Below are 16,613 nucleotides of genomic sequence, written 5' to 3'. Positions count from 1 at the left end.
TCCTGTTTTACTCTTCCCTCACTTCCCACCACACACCCACCCAATCTACATTCACCCACATTCTGATTCACATTAAGAGTCTGCAGTTCCCTCATTGGCCTCACTTCCCACCTCAGAGCCCACAGAATTGGAGTGGTAGTAAGCCACCCTCGCTCATGAGGGACTGCCAGAGAAGAAGAATATACAATTGTGGAAAACAAAGATTTGGGATAAATGGGTCCTTCTCGGGTTGGCAGGAACCACTGATTCACAACTGTTCACAATCTGTCAACAAGTTGGCTGAGGGAACCAAGTGTAACATTTCTAAGTTTGCTGATGAATTGAAACTCAGTGGGAATATGAATAGTTATGAGAAAGCAAAAGGGCTTCAAGACGAGTTGGATAGGAAAGTGAGTGGACATCAGTTTGAGAGATGGAGTACAATGTGGAAATGTGTGCGGTTGTTAACATTCGGACAAAAAATTAGGAATGCTGAATGGTTTTAAGCTTTAAAATTAATTTAAAATTGTGAAAGATTAAGAAATGCTGATGTTCAAAGGGACTTGGGAATCCTTGTACACAGCCATTGAAAATTAACGTGCAGGTTTATCAAATGGAAGATAAATGGTATGTTGGCCTTCAGTGCAAGAGGATTTAGATACAAGACTAAAGATGACTTGCTACACTTTTATAGGGTTTAGTGCTTGGTGAGACTGCACCTGGAGTATTGTGTACACTTTTGGTCTCCTTATGTAAAAAAATTAAAATATTTTCTATGGATGGAGTGGGGCAAGGATTCACTGGATTGGTTCCTGGGGTAGCAGGTTTGTCATATGAAGAGGGATTAAGTAGGTTAGGCCTCTGTTCTCTAGAGTTTCAAAGCATGAGAAACATACAAAATACTGAGAGGTCTTGACACGTAGCTGTGGGCAAGATGTTTTCACAGGGAGACCCAAATGGGTTCACGGTCTCAAAATAAGGGGGAGACTATTCAGGACTGAAATGGGGAGAAGTTTCTTCACCTAGAAGGTGGTGAATCTTTGGAAATCTCTACCCTGGAAGTCTGTGGGTGGTCAGTCATTGGTTGCATTCAAAACAGGAATCTGTAAGATTTCTGGATATAAAAGGAATCAAAGGATTTGGGAAAAGAGTGGGAAATAGTTTGAGGTTCGAGTTCATTTTTTGAGTGACAGAATAATTTGAGGTGCCAAATGGCCTCTTTTCTTATGTCTTTGGAGCCTTCTGTTAGTCCTGAGCTCCCAGCGCCCTCTCTTGGTCCCATGAACTCTGAGCTGTGTCTGTGTGTTTCTAGTCAGCAAATCAGGTTTTCCAGCGCAGGTGCTGGTTCCCCTTTGTGGGTGTGATCAAGGTAGATTTATAAAAAATAATTATCTTTATTCAAAGTTATAAAGGGTGGTGCAGCAAAATAAATCGGGACAAAGCAAAAATATTGATTGAGATACTCAGAATCTGTGTTTTCTGATAATCATTAATGAAACTAAGATTGAATTGATGGTGCAATTTTTTTTCATTAATTCAGTCAAGTCTGTTAATTAACTATTGCTGATTTAATCTTTACGTCAAATCTGAGCACATCAGATTTGAACAAACTATAAATCCAGTGGAACAAAAGTAAACCACTACCTAATCTGGAAAGCAAATGAAAACCAAAAATTTCTAGAAATACCCAACAGGTCAGGCAGCATCTGAAAGGAGAGAACCAGTTAACATTTCAGGTCACCTAAAATGTTAGCCTTGTTTTCCTTGCTCCCCTGACACAGGTTTAATGTCTCCTCTGATAGTCCACCATCTCCACACAGTTGTTGCTCAATATTCAGAATCAGCCTTGATTATGTGCTTAGGTATTGGGACCCATGACCCTCTAACACAGAGGTGAGATTGCTGTTATTGAACCATGGTTGACATCCATCAATTGATGAGAAAATAATTTGCTTCCCTGCTCAGAACCCACCTTATTAACAATGTTACTTGTCTTTGTCAGTTGAACATTGCAAAGGTGAATGAGCCTGCATTGAATGGATTTCAGGAAGGACCCCTCAACTTCAGGCCAACGTACAAATATGACGTGGGCACAAATACATTTGACACCAGGTAGGACAGCTCAGTCCTTCTCTGCTTGTGACAGATGGAACATTTGTTATCAGTGTTGATCGTCAATTAGGAAAGTCATCAGAGTGTAGAAGTTTGAACACCATTGATCATGCATGTCAACTAACTGCATTTGGTTACTCCTTATACAGAATGGGAGACCACAGCAAATTTCATACACCAGTCAATGGATATAAAAACATACCAATGCATACTGCCATCCCTGGAATGAGTCTAGTGAATCTTCACTGAACCCCTGCTATATCTAAAATGCCAGCTATATTTCAATGGGAATTCTCAATTGTTTCCCTACACAGGAGGTTAATCAACAAGTTCAGAGCATGTGTTGGGGATAATGTACTGACGCAAATTGAGAATTATTTATTAGACAGAAAGCAGAGGCTGGAACTATATGGATCTTTTTCAGGTTGTCAGGGTGTGACAAGTGGTGTGCCGCAGGGATTGGTGCTTGGGCCCCAGCTATTCATAAATGTCATATTTCCAGGTTAGCTGTTGAAACTAAACTAGATGGGATTGTGAGAAAGGAGGAGGATGTAAAGACATTGACACATTGAGTGAGTGGGCAAGAATTTAACAGATGCAATGTGATGTGAAAAGCAAATGCACAAAATTGGAAAACAGCATTTTGTTTTAACTTTTGAGAGATGTTAATATTAAGAATGACCACTGAAAATGACCATGAGTCACTGAAGGCTAATGTGCAGGTGCAGCAGTTAGGGAGGCAAATGAAATGCAGGCCTTTGTTACAAGATGGTTTGAGTACAGGAGTAAAGATGTCTTACAGTAATTATATCAGGCCTAGATGCGATCGTGCCTGGAGTATTTTGCACAGTTTTGGATTCCTTAACAAAAAAAGGATATACTTGCCACGGCAGGAGTGCAGGAAAGATTCACTAGACTGGTTCCTGGACTGGCGGGTTTACCAGATGAGTATAGATTGTGTAGACTGGCACTTTAGAGGTGAGAAGAATGAAAGGAGATCTCATTGAAACTTACAAAATTATTACAGGGCTCGACAGGGTGGATGCAGGGCAATGTATCACTTGGATGAGGAGCCTGGAACTTGGGGTCAGGGTCAGAATAAGGATAAGCCATTTAGGACTGAGAAGAGGAGAAGTTTATTCATGCAGTGGTTGTTGAATCTTAGGACTTCTCTGACCCAGAGGGGTGTGGTTCCTTAGTCACTGAGTTCGTTTAAAATGGGGATAGAGCAGAGAAAGGGCATTGAGGTAGATCAGTATCTTGATGAATGGCAGAGCAGACTCAAAGGGCCATAACTAGCCCAGGCGATGGCCACAAAGCTGATCCCATCTCCACCTTTACACTTGACAGCCCCTGTCACTGGGGCTTGAGAGTGAGAATGGTGAAGTGGGTTTAGTTACTCACGGCAGGACATTCAAGCAGTGAAAGTTCTGTAAGGGAACCTGGCCACTCGTGAGGACTGCGGGTCTCCTTAGCCAATCAGATTAACAAACCATTGATAAACGGCCCAGAACTAGGAAATATCTTTAGAAATCTGAATCCAAATGCAAAAAACACAGATGTTGGAAATCTGAAATCAAAGCAGAAAATGCTGGAAACACTCAGCAGGTCGGGCATCATTTGTTCAGAAAGAGTCAGAATTTATGTTTCAGGTTGAGGACCTTTCATCAGAGTTAGGAAATGTTCGACATAAAACAAATTTAAAGTTGCAGAGATGAAGGGGAGCAACCAAGGATGGGGACTGAGTGCGACAAGTGGTTGTGCGTTATATTTCTGACATTATTTATTTTTAGTTTTCCCTCTTTGTCTCAGATATCATTTGTCTCCTATATAACAGCTCCTCCTAACAAACCTGACGTTAATCTCTAGCCTCTCTCAGCTGGCAGCACCACCACATGTCAGTCAGTCTTTCCTGGTCGCCCCCTCATCATAGACCTTCCCTTCTATGCCCTCTGCCCCTCCTCCCCCCTTTACAATTTTAAGCATTTCATTTCCAGCTTTTCCCAGTTCTGATGAAAGGTTATTGATCTAAAATGTCAGCTCAGCCTCTCCACAGATACTGCCTGACCTGCTATTTCCAGCACTTACTGTTTGTATTTCAGAATTCTGAAATCAGGTACAGAAATGAAATGAAGAATCATTGCTAGATACAGCATGGCAAAGGCCCTTGGCCCACCGACTCCGCACTGACCAGCAAGCACCCACGTTTCCGCTAATCCTACCCTGACCCATTTTATTTTCCTCACATTCTGATCAACTGCCCCCGTGATTCTACCACTTATCTACACACCAGGGGCAATTTACAAGTGGACAGTTATCCCAAGCCAGTCACATGTCTTTGGGGTGTGGAAGGAAACTAGAGCACCTGAGGGAAACCCATTTGGTCATGGGGAGAACGTGCAAACTCCACACAGTCAGCACTCAAGGTCAGGATTGCACCTGGGTGACTGGAGCTGTGAGGCAGCAGCTCTACCAGCTGCACCACTCTGAAAGAAGGAAAGAAGGATTAGATTAAGAGTAAAAGAGGTAAAGAAAAATTAACAGATATATCAATTTTTAATAAATCTCCAATAATTATTAAACACTTAAGGAATAAGACAGCATCTATTAATTTTCAAAGCCTGGAGACTGGCCATAATTAAGACTTATCAGGAGATTAATTCTGACTGCTTATACTGGAGCTGGAAAGACCTGACTTTCTGCACCAAGTTTCAACTGTAACTGTGATGCTCTTGATGGAATCTCAGAGTGTTGAATGTTTTTGAATAGGGAGCTAGATGGCGAGATAGAACATAGAACAGTACAGCACAGGAACAGGCCCTTCGGCCCACAATTTGGTGCTGAACTAATTAAACCACCAATTAAACACCTAACTAAACTATTCCCTCCTGTCTACACAATATCCATGCCCCTCCATTCTCTGCACATTCATGTGCCTATCTAAGAGCCTCTTGAACACCTCTATCATTTTTCCCTCCATTAAACATTCCTGGCAGCACATTCCAGGCACCCACCACTCTCTATGTAGAAAAACTTGCCCTGCACATCTCCTTTGAACTCCCCCCACCCCCCCCCCCACCTTAAATGCATGCCCTCTAGTATTTGACATTTTGACCCCAGGAAAAATATACCAGCTATCTACCCTATCTGTCAGATCAGATCTACTCTATCAGGTGCCTCTGTTCAGATAATAGGAATGGTAGCATAAGGGTTACTATCCAGAGGTCTGGCCTAATGCTCAAGAGACAGAGATCGAAATCCCCCCAGGGCAGCCAGGGAATTCAATTAATTAGGTAAATCTGGAATTATTAATAAAAAAACTGATATCAGTATCAGTGACTGTTCTGATGTAAAAACCCAATTAGTTCACACATCTCCTTTGGGGAAGGGAATGTTCTGACTTTACCCTGGCTGGTTTTTACGTAACACCAATCCATAGTAAAGTACTTGACTCTTGACCGTCTCTGAAGAGGCCTGGTATTGCACACAGCAACACCATGGCTATTGTATGCTCTAATTTCACTGTTGCAGTTTTCCATTTGTGCCCCAGTTCCAAGAAACGCAAACCTGCCTGGACGGATCGGATTCTCTGGAGGGTGAAAATGTCTGACTGTTACGACTTAGTGCAGAATTCCACATTATCGGCAAGGAACAACTCCCCAGCCAGCAAAAGCAGTCATATTGAGGTGTTCCAGCATGTTTATCGGAGTCACATGGAGTACCTCATCAGTGACCACAAACCTGTGACTGCCGTTTTCTGCTTGAAGGTGGGTCATTGCTGCTCAAATGACAAGTGAGAAATCAGCCTTGGAATTGTGTGGGAGTAAAGGGCTGGAATAGGGAAACAAATGCAAAACTTTAACTGTCGTTGAGCTGATATATAGAAGGGATGTTAGTTCTGTTGAAATTGCAGGAGAGCAGCAGTCATGCTCAAAAGAGTTTTTACATCGTAGGAGACGTATTTCTGCCTTGCACTCATTGTCAGGTGACTGGAATGAGAGTATCACTTGGAAATGTTGAACTAGGGTTAACTCACCCTCTCTCCGTTATTTTGCTATTGTCACTTCAGTATTCTTTTTGCACGACTTCGACTTGCACTACAATCTTTGCACCATTTTGCCGAATTTGCACTCAACATTGTATTTATTGTTGTATTTATTATTACCTTGTATACTGCTTACTCTGAGCTCCATGCAGACAAGGAACTACATTGCACCCTGGTGTACATGACAATAATCTAACCTAATCTTTCACTGCGGCCATAATCCCTCAGAACTGGTTGTTGTTAGTCTAAGCTCTGAGTAATGGTTTTGTTTTCTCCTCAGTTTTCCCAGAAACAACAGACTCCATTGATTCAGCTACAGGTGGAGGATGAGTGGAACAAGCCATCAGATGCTGTGGTCCGCTATAGGATGGCAGACTCCTTTGCCAAGAGTTCGTGGGACTGGCTTGGTTTATACAGGGTAAGCCCTTCACAGTACAACTCTGTATGGTCAGAAATCAAAGCTCAGCAGGAGACTGCTATCTGATTTGCTGGATTATGTTCAGATCAACATCCTCAGGGCTTGTGAGGTGTGTGAGGAGCAGAGTAACGCAACTGACCTGGTAGTGTTTTACACTTCTGTCTCACATTAGAGTCCAAGATCTTGTACAGGAGCAGAGGACTAAGCAGGGAAATTGTCATTGTCTCAATAGTCTTCCTTATCCAGTCTGTGCAACTCCAGTGACACATGGATGTGGCTGACTTTCAGCTGCCCTCTGAAGCAGCCAAGCAAAGCTGTTCAGTGCCGTGGTTCAATGCACGGCTGCCTCCCCAGGACACTGAAGGCGATGATAAATTCCAGCTCTACTCCCCTGAGCATAAATACAAAAATGATCTGAATTGGTGTACATGGTGGCATGATAGGTGCCTGCACTGTCATGCATTATATTTAGAGACCAGGACATTGAGCATGGGGAAGACAATGGTTCTATTTCTCTGTACACTGACAATATGCAGAACATATATCTTGCCCTCCTCCCACAAGTGTCTTGGCTATGGTGGAAGAGCTAGAAATGAGGCAGTGGCATTAATACACCAAGGGGTGGGTCTTGGACAAGCCCTTCAGGGCAGATGTAACTGAAACAATATGTAGAAGCTGCTACCATTTTATAGGCTCGCACTTCCTGTACAGACAATAATAAACTCAGGCTGGGTTCCGGTAATGCAAGATGACTATAAATTTGCTGATAAAAGGAAAAGGAGTTGTAATTTAAATACACGGGACATATGAAAGAGCCTTTTTTCTCACTTCACTTGCTGTGAAAACAGGAAACTGGAATTGAAAATGGGAGAGTTGTCCGTGACTGAGAATAAACAACCTCAGCTTTCGAGTGGCCTTAGACCAACAACCCACACCCCCTTCCCTCCACACTGCTGCTCCTAATAAACTGGCGGTTTTAGTAAACTAAACTGTCAAATTGTTATCATCTCCCCAGTGTACGTAGTCATGTCTGACCAATCTTTGAAAAAGCTGAATATAATTCATTTCACTAGGATATAATGCAGTTTCCCTTTCTACAATCAAGCTGAATAGTGTTGAGCTGAATTTCCAAGGACTGGGGAAGTCATAAAAAGCAGACTGATCCTACGTAGGGAAAGCACAGAGAGTGAAGCTTGGGGTCAGATGGCGGTGCTCTCATCTCTGATTTTGTAAGTTCAGAAATCTTGATTGAAATTTGAGCATGTTCTGTTGAAAGTGCCATTGTTTGGTTGAAGAAGAGCAGGGGACAGTACTGGCTGCCATTTTCTTACCTGACAACAGTGTTGTAAGGACTGGGTCTAAAGTGCTCTGGGACATGCTATGAGGGACATGAAGGACACTATACAACCAAAATCCTATCTGTCTTTCTTTCACGGAGCAAGCAGATAGAGCCCATGTGGGTGAGAGAACCTTGACTTCTGCTCTATGGAATATCCAACTCAAATTCGTCTCAGAAGACAGTCTTACCTGTTTGAACTCACCTGTCTGATTCCCTGAGTGATATTTGAAGTTATGACTGGTTCTTGCCCCATAAATCTAACACTTAACAACCTATGCACCATTCTGACATAGGGTACTATCCCATATAAGACCAAGAATTGGAGAGAGTTATGTATAATGTCACAGGGACTTTTACAATTAAAAACAAATTCTGAATTTTGCAATGTAATTGCAAAACAATAGAATAAAACTAAAATCAGAAATAATAAAAAGAAATGTAACACATTCAGTTGTTTGATATAATGGCCTTACAGTCTTATTCAAGGGTGAAAGTAAGATAACCATTGTGTTATTCAAGCTGTTTTCCATTGTGTCCCATTTTTTGTAGCTCTAACAAGTTGGTGTATCTATTGGTGACAAGTTTTGCTCACCTCACTCTTTGCCCTGATAACCCAAGGAAATTTTGAGAATCTCCCTGGTCACCCTCAAAGATTCTGCATGTTGTGCTCTCTCTGAGCCCAATTCAACACACACTGAAAGCCAGTTTATGTTAAGCAGTGAGCCTCGGAAGGATTTCCAGCTTCATGATTCACATCAGTCTATGAGTCAAAAGTGATCAGTCATGGAGAGTGAAAAAAACAACTTTCATTTCATGACATCGGGATGCCCCAAAATGTTTTACAGCTACTGAAACGCTTCAAGGATAGTCACTGGTTGTAGAGAAAAATGTAACAGCCATTTACACACAACAAGATCCCACAGAGAGGATGATCTGTTTTTAGGAATGTTGAACTTCCCTGCTGTGATACAAATGACATCATGGGATCTTCTGTCTGCACCTATGAAAAGAGACATGGGCTTATTAACCTTATTTAATGGGAGCCTTTGAAAGGACTATAGTTGGGAGTGGGGACCCCCTATCCCTTGAGGTGAAAGTGTGATCACAGGTCACTTTGCAGTGGTGGAAAAATTACAGTGTTTTGTCCTCCGACTGTTACTAAACTGCCTGAGTTCTTTCATCTAATCCACATGTCTGGACCACTTGCCCCTTCCTGTTGCAATGGGCTACAGGTCAACAGCTCAAGCTGCAGGTGTCCACGCTCCTGCTCCATTGCATTTCATCAGATCGAGCTTAGACCAGAATCCTGGGCCTGTCCTGATACACAGCAGTGACATCAGTTCTGAATTTTTTCACCTCAATTTTCCAATGTCTGAGCTGCACACAACTGACACGTTCTGTCCCAGTGATGTCTGAATGTTTAATGGTGAAAGTTTGTGTGTCTGAGGAACATCCAATGAAATTCCTGACTGAGTGATTGGATTCCGAAATTGCCACCACTTGGGCAAAGGCTGGTGGTTAGAGGTGGAGGGCAGGCTGTCCCTTGAATAGATTCAGTATGGGTCCTGGCTCGGTCACAAGTACAGAGATTAGAGAGAATTATAGCTTTAAACAACAGATCTCTTTTGCTTTTCTTTCTTAACCGTGTTCACAGGTTGGCTTTAAACATCACAAGGACTACATAACATATGTCTGGGCAAAGCATGATGAAGCTGATTCAGACAAGCAATGTTATCAGGTAATTATTGGCAAGCAAGTTGGAAGCAATTGTACTCCTGGGAAACAGAGTGGTGGGGTGCACTCGGCACAGGTTGATGCGCCAAGTCGGATTGTCTAAGCGAGAAAAGTCTGGTGACAGGAGCAATTTGCAAGGCTGTGGTTAGTGGTTGAGACGAAAACTTTGACAGCTTGATAAAGGGAACTAGGACCAGGGATGGGTGCATGTAATCATGACCACTTTAGAGCAAACCTTGAGATGGATTTGTTTTTAACTGAAGTTGCTTTTCCCAAGTCTTAAACTCTGTGTTTCCATGTTTAGATGAAAGTCTCCTCTCTCTCTGCTGACTATAAGGGTACAAACCAAACTGAGTTTGCTCAATCTCACACCAGTTTAAATGGGTGAGAGCTTATTGTACAAAATTACCATCATTTGCTATTGAATTGGCTACCTTGATTGATACAGTAAGGCTACTCTTCTTGATGGGATAAATCCACATCTAAACTGGGCAATACCTTGATGGGGATCAAAATATATTTACATAACTCCATCTTTATAAGCAAGGATCAATTAGTTCACCAATTTATAAAAATTTATCTTACCTCTTTATATCCTGTGAGGAACTACATCAACAACCATGCAACCCCTGCCAGTTTTCACTGGAAATAATAGTGCAATGGTGGCAAAAAAGGAGAATCTGTCTCTGTGGAGCACTAATATTCATCTTGTCCCTCCACACAGGAAGCCACTGACTTTCACACTGTAAGGTTGGCAGTGCCCTCAGTTACGTAGTGGGAGTTCACTGATCAGGAACAAGAATCCTACCTGATATTCCCTCTCTATTAACTGCCTACAGAGACCAGCAATTGACCTTTTTCATGGATGCCCTTCATTTCTGCAATAGATAGTTTATTTAATCACTGGGGTTTGAGGAGTGCAGTGTTTGATTCACAGTCAAAGTGAGGTTCCTCTCTCTTTAAAGTGGGTAAAGATTTAGGAATTAATTAAACAAGCATTTTGATTGATCAAGATGCACAGCCTATTCAGCACCCTGGGCTTCAATAAATGGAAATCACACTTTCTAATGACTCTAGTATGTGTGGTCATTGGTCTGGCACAGCTAGTCTTGTGCTGTGAAGGCCTCTACAGTCAGATGACACTTGCAAGCTCAGTCTTGCCCATATATACAGTGACGGATAAGGCACAGGAAGTTCAGAGTCACTTCAGGGAAACTGAAAATGGAGAAAACAAAAATCTGCAAAGACCATAAGCAATCTGAAGACTGTCAGATTCCATACTATTATCTGTTGTGGAATTTCTTCCATTTCTCTGCAGGTCATGTTCAGTGAGGATTCCGTGCCAAAGGGCACCGGGGAGTACATCCTGTGCTACTACAGCAACTATTTCAACACCATTGTGGGAGTGACCGAGCCATTCCAGGTCAGAACAATCAGTCCAAGAACTGCCCCAGATTTGCACCACTTGTCCCTGCTGCATGTGCTTGTGTTATTGTGTGCAAGAATGTATTTCACAAATGAGCATCACAATGCATGTAGACAAATGCACTAGTGTCCAGGTTTGTGCATCATAGGATGCTGCTGTGGCAGGCATCAATCAAGAAGCAATTAAATTGACAGCTTGGTGACAAAGCACATGCTATGCCATAGTGAAACAGGAGTTGGACTTGTGCTTGGTGACTCTACTCTTGCTATGCTATGCAAAAGCTTCCTTGATTCTCCAAGCCAGTAGTGGGAGGTGGCAAATTACTTGCTTCAATGCTCAAAACAAGCCGGTGACACTCTTGCCAGCTTTGGAAACCCAGAAATCATGTGCAACTGCAAGGAAATCTTGTTTGCAAAATTGAATTTTCTCCTTGTCATGAAGGTTCTGACTCTTCCTTCCACCGTGGGCATCAGAAATCCTTGACCATTCTTAATGTGCAAGCTTTGCCAGTGACAATCAAGGCACCTGCAATAGCTCAGCATGTTTATCCAGTGAGTTACTAGCCAAGCAGGGACTCTGCCCTTAATCTACTAAAAGTTTACAGCGAGTTTATCAGGTATGTCATCATGGAAGACTGCCTGACTGTCGTGCGTTCAACTTTTGCCAATTCTACTTGTTGAGATATTCAAAGGAAGCAAAAACATTAGGAGACACGTCCTTCCCCAAGTGTTACAAAGAAAGACTTGCATTTATATTAGCGTTTTCAGGGTGCCTACTGAATGCAGAGAATGCATCAGCCAATGTTTTGCCCAGTGAGATCCTATGAATAGCAATGTTGCAGGAATTCAGATAATCTTTTCTTAGATGTTGGTAGTGGGATAAGTATGACCAAGGGAATTCCACTTGAATATTGTAACAGATGATTTCCATCCACCTGAGAGGGTAAACAAGATCTCAGTGTAATGTCTCAACTATAAGAATTCAGCACTCCCTTGCTGGAGTATCAGCCTCAAATTTGTGCCTCGACTGAGTCTTGAATTCACAACTTCTGACATAAGAACATAAGAAAAAGAAGCAGGAGTAGACCTTTCAGCCCATTTTTCAAAGAGTTTTCAGGAAGATCATGGATGGTTTTTATCTCAGCTCCACTTTCTGCACAAACCCCATGTCCCTTAATTCCCGTAATAAGCCAAAAACCTAATTCTGTCATCAATATACTCAGCAACTGGGCCGGCACAGCTCACTTCACTAGAGAATTCCAAAGATTCACAACCCAGGGGGTGAAGAAATTTCTTCTCATCTCCATCCTGAATGGCCAACCACATATTCTGAGACTGACCCCTGGTTCTGGACAATCAGAGGGAGTTTCATCCCTGTGTCCAGGATATCAAAAGCCTGTAAGGTTTCTGGCTCAGGGGTGACAGTGTTATTACAGTGGAGCCTACAAGACACAAAAAAAGTCAGAATTACATCTGACCACACTATGTTGCATAGGCCTCAGTAATAAAAGTTATATTTCAGGATTCAAGAATAGGGGGCATAAAATAATCCATGTCCTTTACCTACTCCTAAAATATTTTGGGGGCATGGAGAGGGGGAGGGGGGCACTCTGCAGACCAGTGTCCGGTGGAATATGTGACACCTTGATCTTGTTATGAATCATTCCCAAATGGTGGCAGCAGAGAGTCAGACGAGCAACCAGACTTTGCTCAAATATCAGAGGCCCTGAGTAGAAAGAGGTTGCGCGAGGATTGCACGATGACAAATTCAGATTTCCTTTTGCTCTCTCTCTCTCCCCAGATAATTCTGCCCTCCTCGAGTTCCAGTTCCAGCAAGTCCGACAGCTCTGATTCCAGCTCTGACGGGGAGGAGATGAGCACCTTGAAGTTGATCCGCCCTAAATCCCGCAGCCCTAGTCCGGGCAAAATGAAGAGGAGGAGGAGCAGGAGTCGGAGTAAGAGCCCGGTCATCCCAATAGCCAAGTCCCTGCAAGGCCTCAACCTCCGAGTGGGCTCCAAGAACAAGAGCAAAAGCCGCAGTCCCTCGCCAAGGGGAGGTCAGGTGTCGAAAGCCAGGCATCTCAAAGAGCCGGGAGACAGAGCCACAGTGGGAAGTGGCCTGAATCCTGAAGGTGCTGTTAGTGATGTGCCCTCAGCTTCAGCCCCAGCTGCTTCCAAACACTCAGCAGCTCATGGGAAAGGTCAGACTGTTACTGACACGGCTGCCACCTGCACCGGGAGGCATGGTAGCCAAGTTCCGCAGCCCCATTACAGTGATAGTGCTCAGCATCCCCGTCCATCTCCAAAACTCTCCCAATCACCTTCTCGGGATGGAGCTGTAGGTGTGAAGCTCGATGAAGCAAGTCAGTTCTCCAGTAGCAAGAACCATCCCTCCAGGTCACTAAGTCCCAACGTTTGGGTCACCAACACTCATGCGAGGCCTGAGGCAGGAGAAGGTCATAATGCAGCAAAGACTTCAGAGAGAAGCATTGGCAAGAAGACCACCGTGGCATCTGGAGAAGGCAGTACAAGCCTGGAGCTGGAGCTGAAACCTGTCCAACACCCATCAACACTGAAGTAAAAGTTCTCTTTCCACTATGACAGCTCAACAAAGCACAAACTATAATTGTTATTCATAGTTAAAAGATGTGTAGAACAATCAGCCTTATTTTTAATGTGGAGTTGAGCTCCCATCTGAGCCACTGGAACTGTTGTGGATGAAATCATTTAGTTACCAAATTCATCATGCTAAATAACGTCATGAGATATAATTGGGACTCCAACCCTGCTCCTTATTCTCACTTCATTCTTGCCTGTTTTGCCATTCCTGCTGTATGTATTTTCCTGGGAAGTATGCAGTCAAGGAGGTCTTTTCTCTCTGGATCAGGAGCTCCCGCTGCATGGGCTCTTCACACCAGCAGATGTCAGTTAGCCTCTGCCTTGTGCGAACAGTGTGGCTCCTTCTCCAATCAGATCAGAGTTAAATTTGCATCAAGTGCAGATTGACATCATTGGCCCATAATGTCCATTGATGGACCCCATTGGCTTTGGGTGGGTGGCTTAGCTATTCAGAATCTTGACTGAAATGCACCTCACTGAGACGTGGCCAACTTTCTGGCAGGAAGGTAATCTCAGCTGTTTTAATTGTCTATCAGCCACCATTCTTGCCCTACTTCAACAGAGCAAAATGGCTTAACAGATGTGAAATGCCCAATCCATTTGGTAGGCCTATTGAATTCATGATTGCCAAATAAATTAGCATTTAAGTAGAACTTGGACAGTATTCCAAGGTGTCCACTTTGCACATGCAATTTGTCCACAACCTTTTTCCCAGATTCAACAGCAAACCTGGCCTATGTTAAGCTTTCTTAAAAATTTCCCAGGGTCCTCATGTGGGTGGCTGCTAAAATGAGGGTGTGGGGCAATCCACTCACTGATCCCCTCACTCACACTCAGGAGCAGGGCCTCTGCATTAGGCTGCCTGGCTATTGACAATGGAACTTCATCCAGTACAGATATAAAATTATAGCAAATGTGCACTTAAGACTTGAAAATAAGAAAATAGGCCTCAACGAATGGACATAGCTACATGAACATTGCATAAAATAATTTAATTTATTTCCCTGCTCTTCCTGTGAATCTACTGGCTGTAGTTGGTGTACAATTCCAGGCACTGGATGCCTTCCCATACTCAGCGCTACTGGCTACACTTCATTGATGAGGGTCTTCAGTATTGATGGACATAAATATGAGAAAAGAAAAGGGTGAACTCTTCACTTGGACCAGGACTCTCCAGTAAAGACAAGGATTCTTCAACGTGGACAAGGTCTCTTTTTTAATATTGTGCAATACTATATAATACTAACAAAACTGCTGTAATGAGAACTGATAGGTCAGGGGTATAGGACACAATGAGAATGCAAGAAGAGGAAAACACTGAGGAACCAGCAATAGAGAGAGTGGCATTTCACACCAGTCACTCCCTGTTATTCAGTATTGTCCAGACTACATTGTTACTGAGCTCTATTCATGCTGTGTGCAGTACTCCAGCTGTAATTTTGCTCCACCTTAAGTTTGTGGAAATTGATAACCAGTTTCTATCTAGTTTACTGTGAAATCTGGCATCACAAGCAGAAACATTCTGACAGGATTTCAGATTAGGATCAACATTCCTTTCACCAGGGTACATAACAGGCATTACCATTCTTAAAATTGTGAAACCTTCATATGGCACTGAACTATGCTGAATGTTGGATGTGAAGAATTTCTTACATTTACTGGATTCACTTTTGCTGTAGGTGTCTAAGTCCTGTACATTCTTAGATTTGAACAGTGGCTGGCTAGAATTCCTGTGTGGGTGCAATATGTGCAAATCTCCCTCTCTGCCATTGACTGAAGTCAACTATGAAGCATGATGTGCTCTGTGGATGTAAAAAGTTTCATTCTGATTAAACAATAAACTTTAGAGTCTGATCTTCAGCTTGGGTGTACAGAGAGTTTTATGAATATTTTATCCTGATTGGTTAGTGACAAGGTCCTGTTTGAGTCGTCAGTTTTAGAACATAGAACGGTACAGCAGAGGAACAGGCTCTTCGGCCCATGATATCTGTGCTAACCATGATGCCAACTTAAACTAATCCCATCTGCCTGCACATGATCCATATCCCTCCATTCCCAGCCTGTGCAAACAACTGCCCAAATGGTTCTTAAATGTTGCTATTGAATCTGTTTCCAGCACGTCCCCTGGCAGTGTGTTCCAGGCACCGACCACTCTGTGTAAAACAAAAAATAAGACTTACTTCACACATCTCCTGTAAACTTTCCCCCTCTTACCTTAAACCTACGCCCTCTGGTATTGACATTTCCACCCTGGGGAAAAAATCCATCTACCCTGTCTATCTCTCTCATAATTTTATACACTTCTATTAGGTCACTCCTCAGCCTCTAATACTCCAGAGAAAACAATCCAAGTTTGTTCAACCTCTCCTTATAGCTAATATTCTCTAATCCAGTCAACATCCTGGTGAACCTCTTCTGCACCCTCTTTAAAGCCACCACATCCTGCAACCAGAACTGGACACAATATCCCAAATGTGGCCTCCAAGTTTGATACAGCTACTATATGACTTGTCAACTGTTATACTCAATGCCCTGATCGATAAAGGGCGGTACCACTGTATCTACTTGTGTTGCTACTTTCAGGGAGCTATGGACTTGCATCCCAAGATCCCTCAGTACATCAAAGCTCCCAAGGGTCCTGCTATTTACAGTGTACCCTTGCCTTATATTCAACCTCCCAAAGTCCAACACTTCACTCCATTTCTCTGCCAATATTTCCAAATAATCCATATCCTGCTGTATCCTTTGATAACCTTCCTCACTATCCAGAATTCCACTGACTTTTGTGTCATCTGCAAACTTATTAATCAGCCTATCTACATTTTCATCCAAACCATTTATATCTCAAACAGAGGTCCCAGCAATGATCCCTGCAGAACATCACTGGTCACAGACCTCCAGTTGGAATAACACCCCTCCCACCCCACAACCACTACCCTCTG

The 16,613-nt window shown here is 43.0% G+C and overlaps 1 protein-coding gene across 1 annotated transcript in view; it reads left to right on the top strand.

The window, feature by feature from the left end:
- Nucleotides 1–16,542, top strand: part of inpp5jb (inositol polyphosphate-5-phosphatase Jb) — a 65,497-nt gene extending 48,955 nt beyond the window's left edge. The window contains exons 8-13 of the mRNA XM_052032375.1: nucleotides 1,982–2,091; nucleotides 5,642–5,858; nucleotides 6,417–6,554; nucleotides 9,548–9,631; nucleotides 10,946–11,050; nucleotides 12,854–16,542. Of these exons, the coding sequence (XP_051888335.1) occupies nucleotides 1,982–2,091; nucleotides 5,642–5,858; nucleotides 6,417–6,554; nucleotides 9,548–9,631; nucleotides 10,946–11,050; nucleotides 12,854–13,633 (1,434 nt within the window). The 3' untranslated portion in view covers nucleotides 13,634–16,542. The remainder of the gene's footprint in view (nucleotides 1–1,981; nucleotides 2,092–5,641; nucleotides 5,859–6,416; nucleotides 6,555–9,547; nucleotides 9,632–10,945; nucleotides 11,051–12,853) is intronic.
- The last annotated feature ends 71 nt before the right edge of the window (nucleotides 16,543–16,613 follow it).

Source organism: Pristis pectinata, chromosome 17 (assembly GCF_009764475.1).
Source record: "Pristis pectinata isolate sPriPec2 chromosome 17, sPriPec2.1.pri, whole genome shotgun sequence".
Taxonomy (NCBI): domain Eukaryota; kingdom Metazoa; phylum Chordata; class Chondrichthyes; order Rhinopristiformes; family Pristidae; genus Pristis; species Pristis pectinata.
The sequence above is the reverse complement of the archived record's forward strand: the minus strand, read 5'-3'. Positions and strand labels throughout refer to the sequence as shown.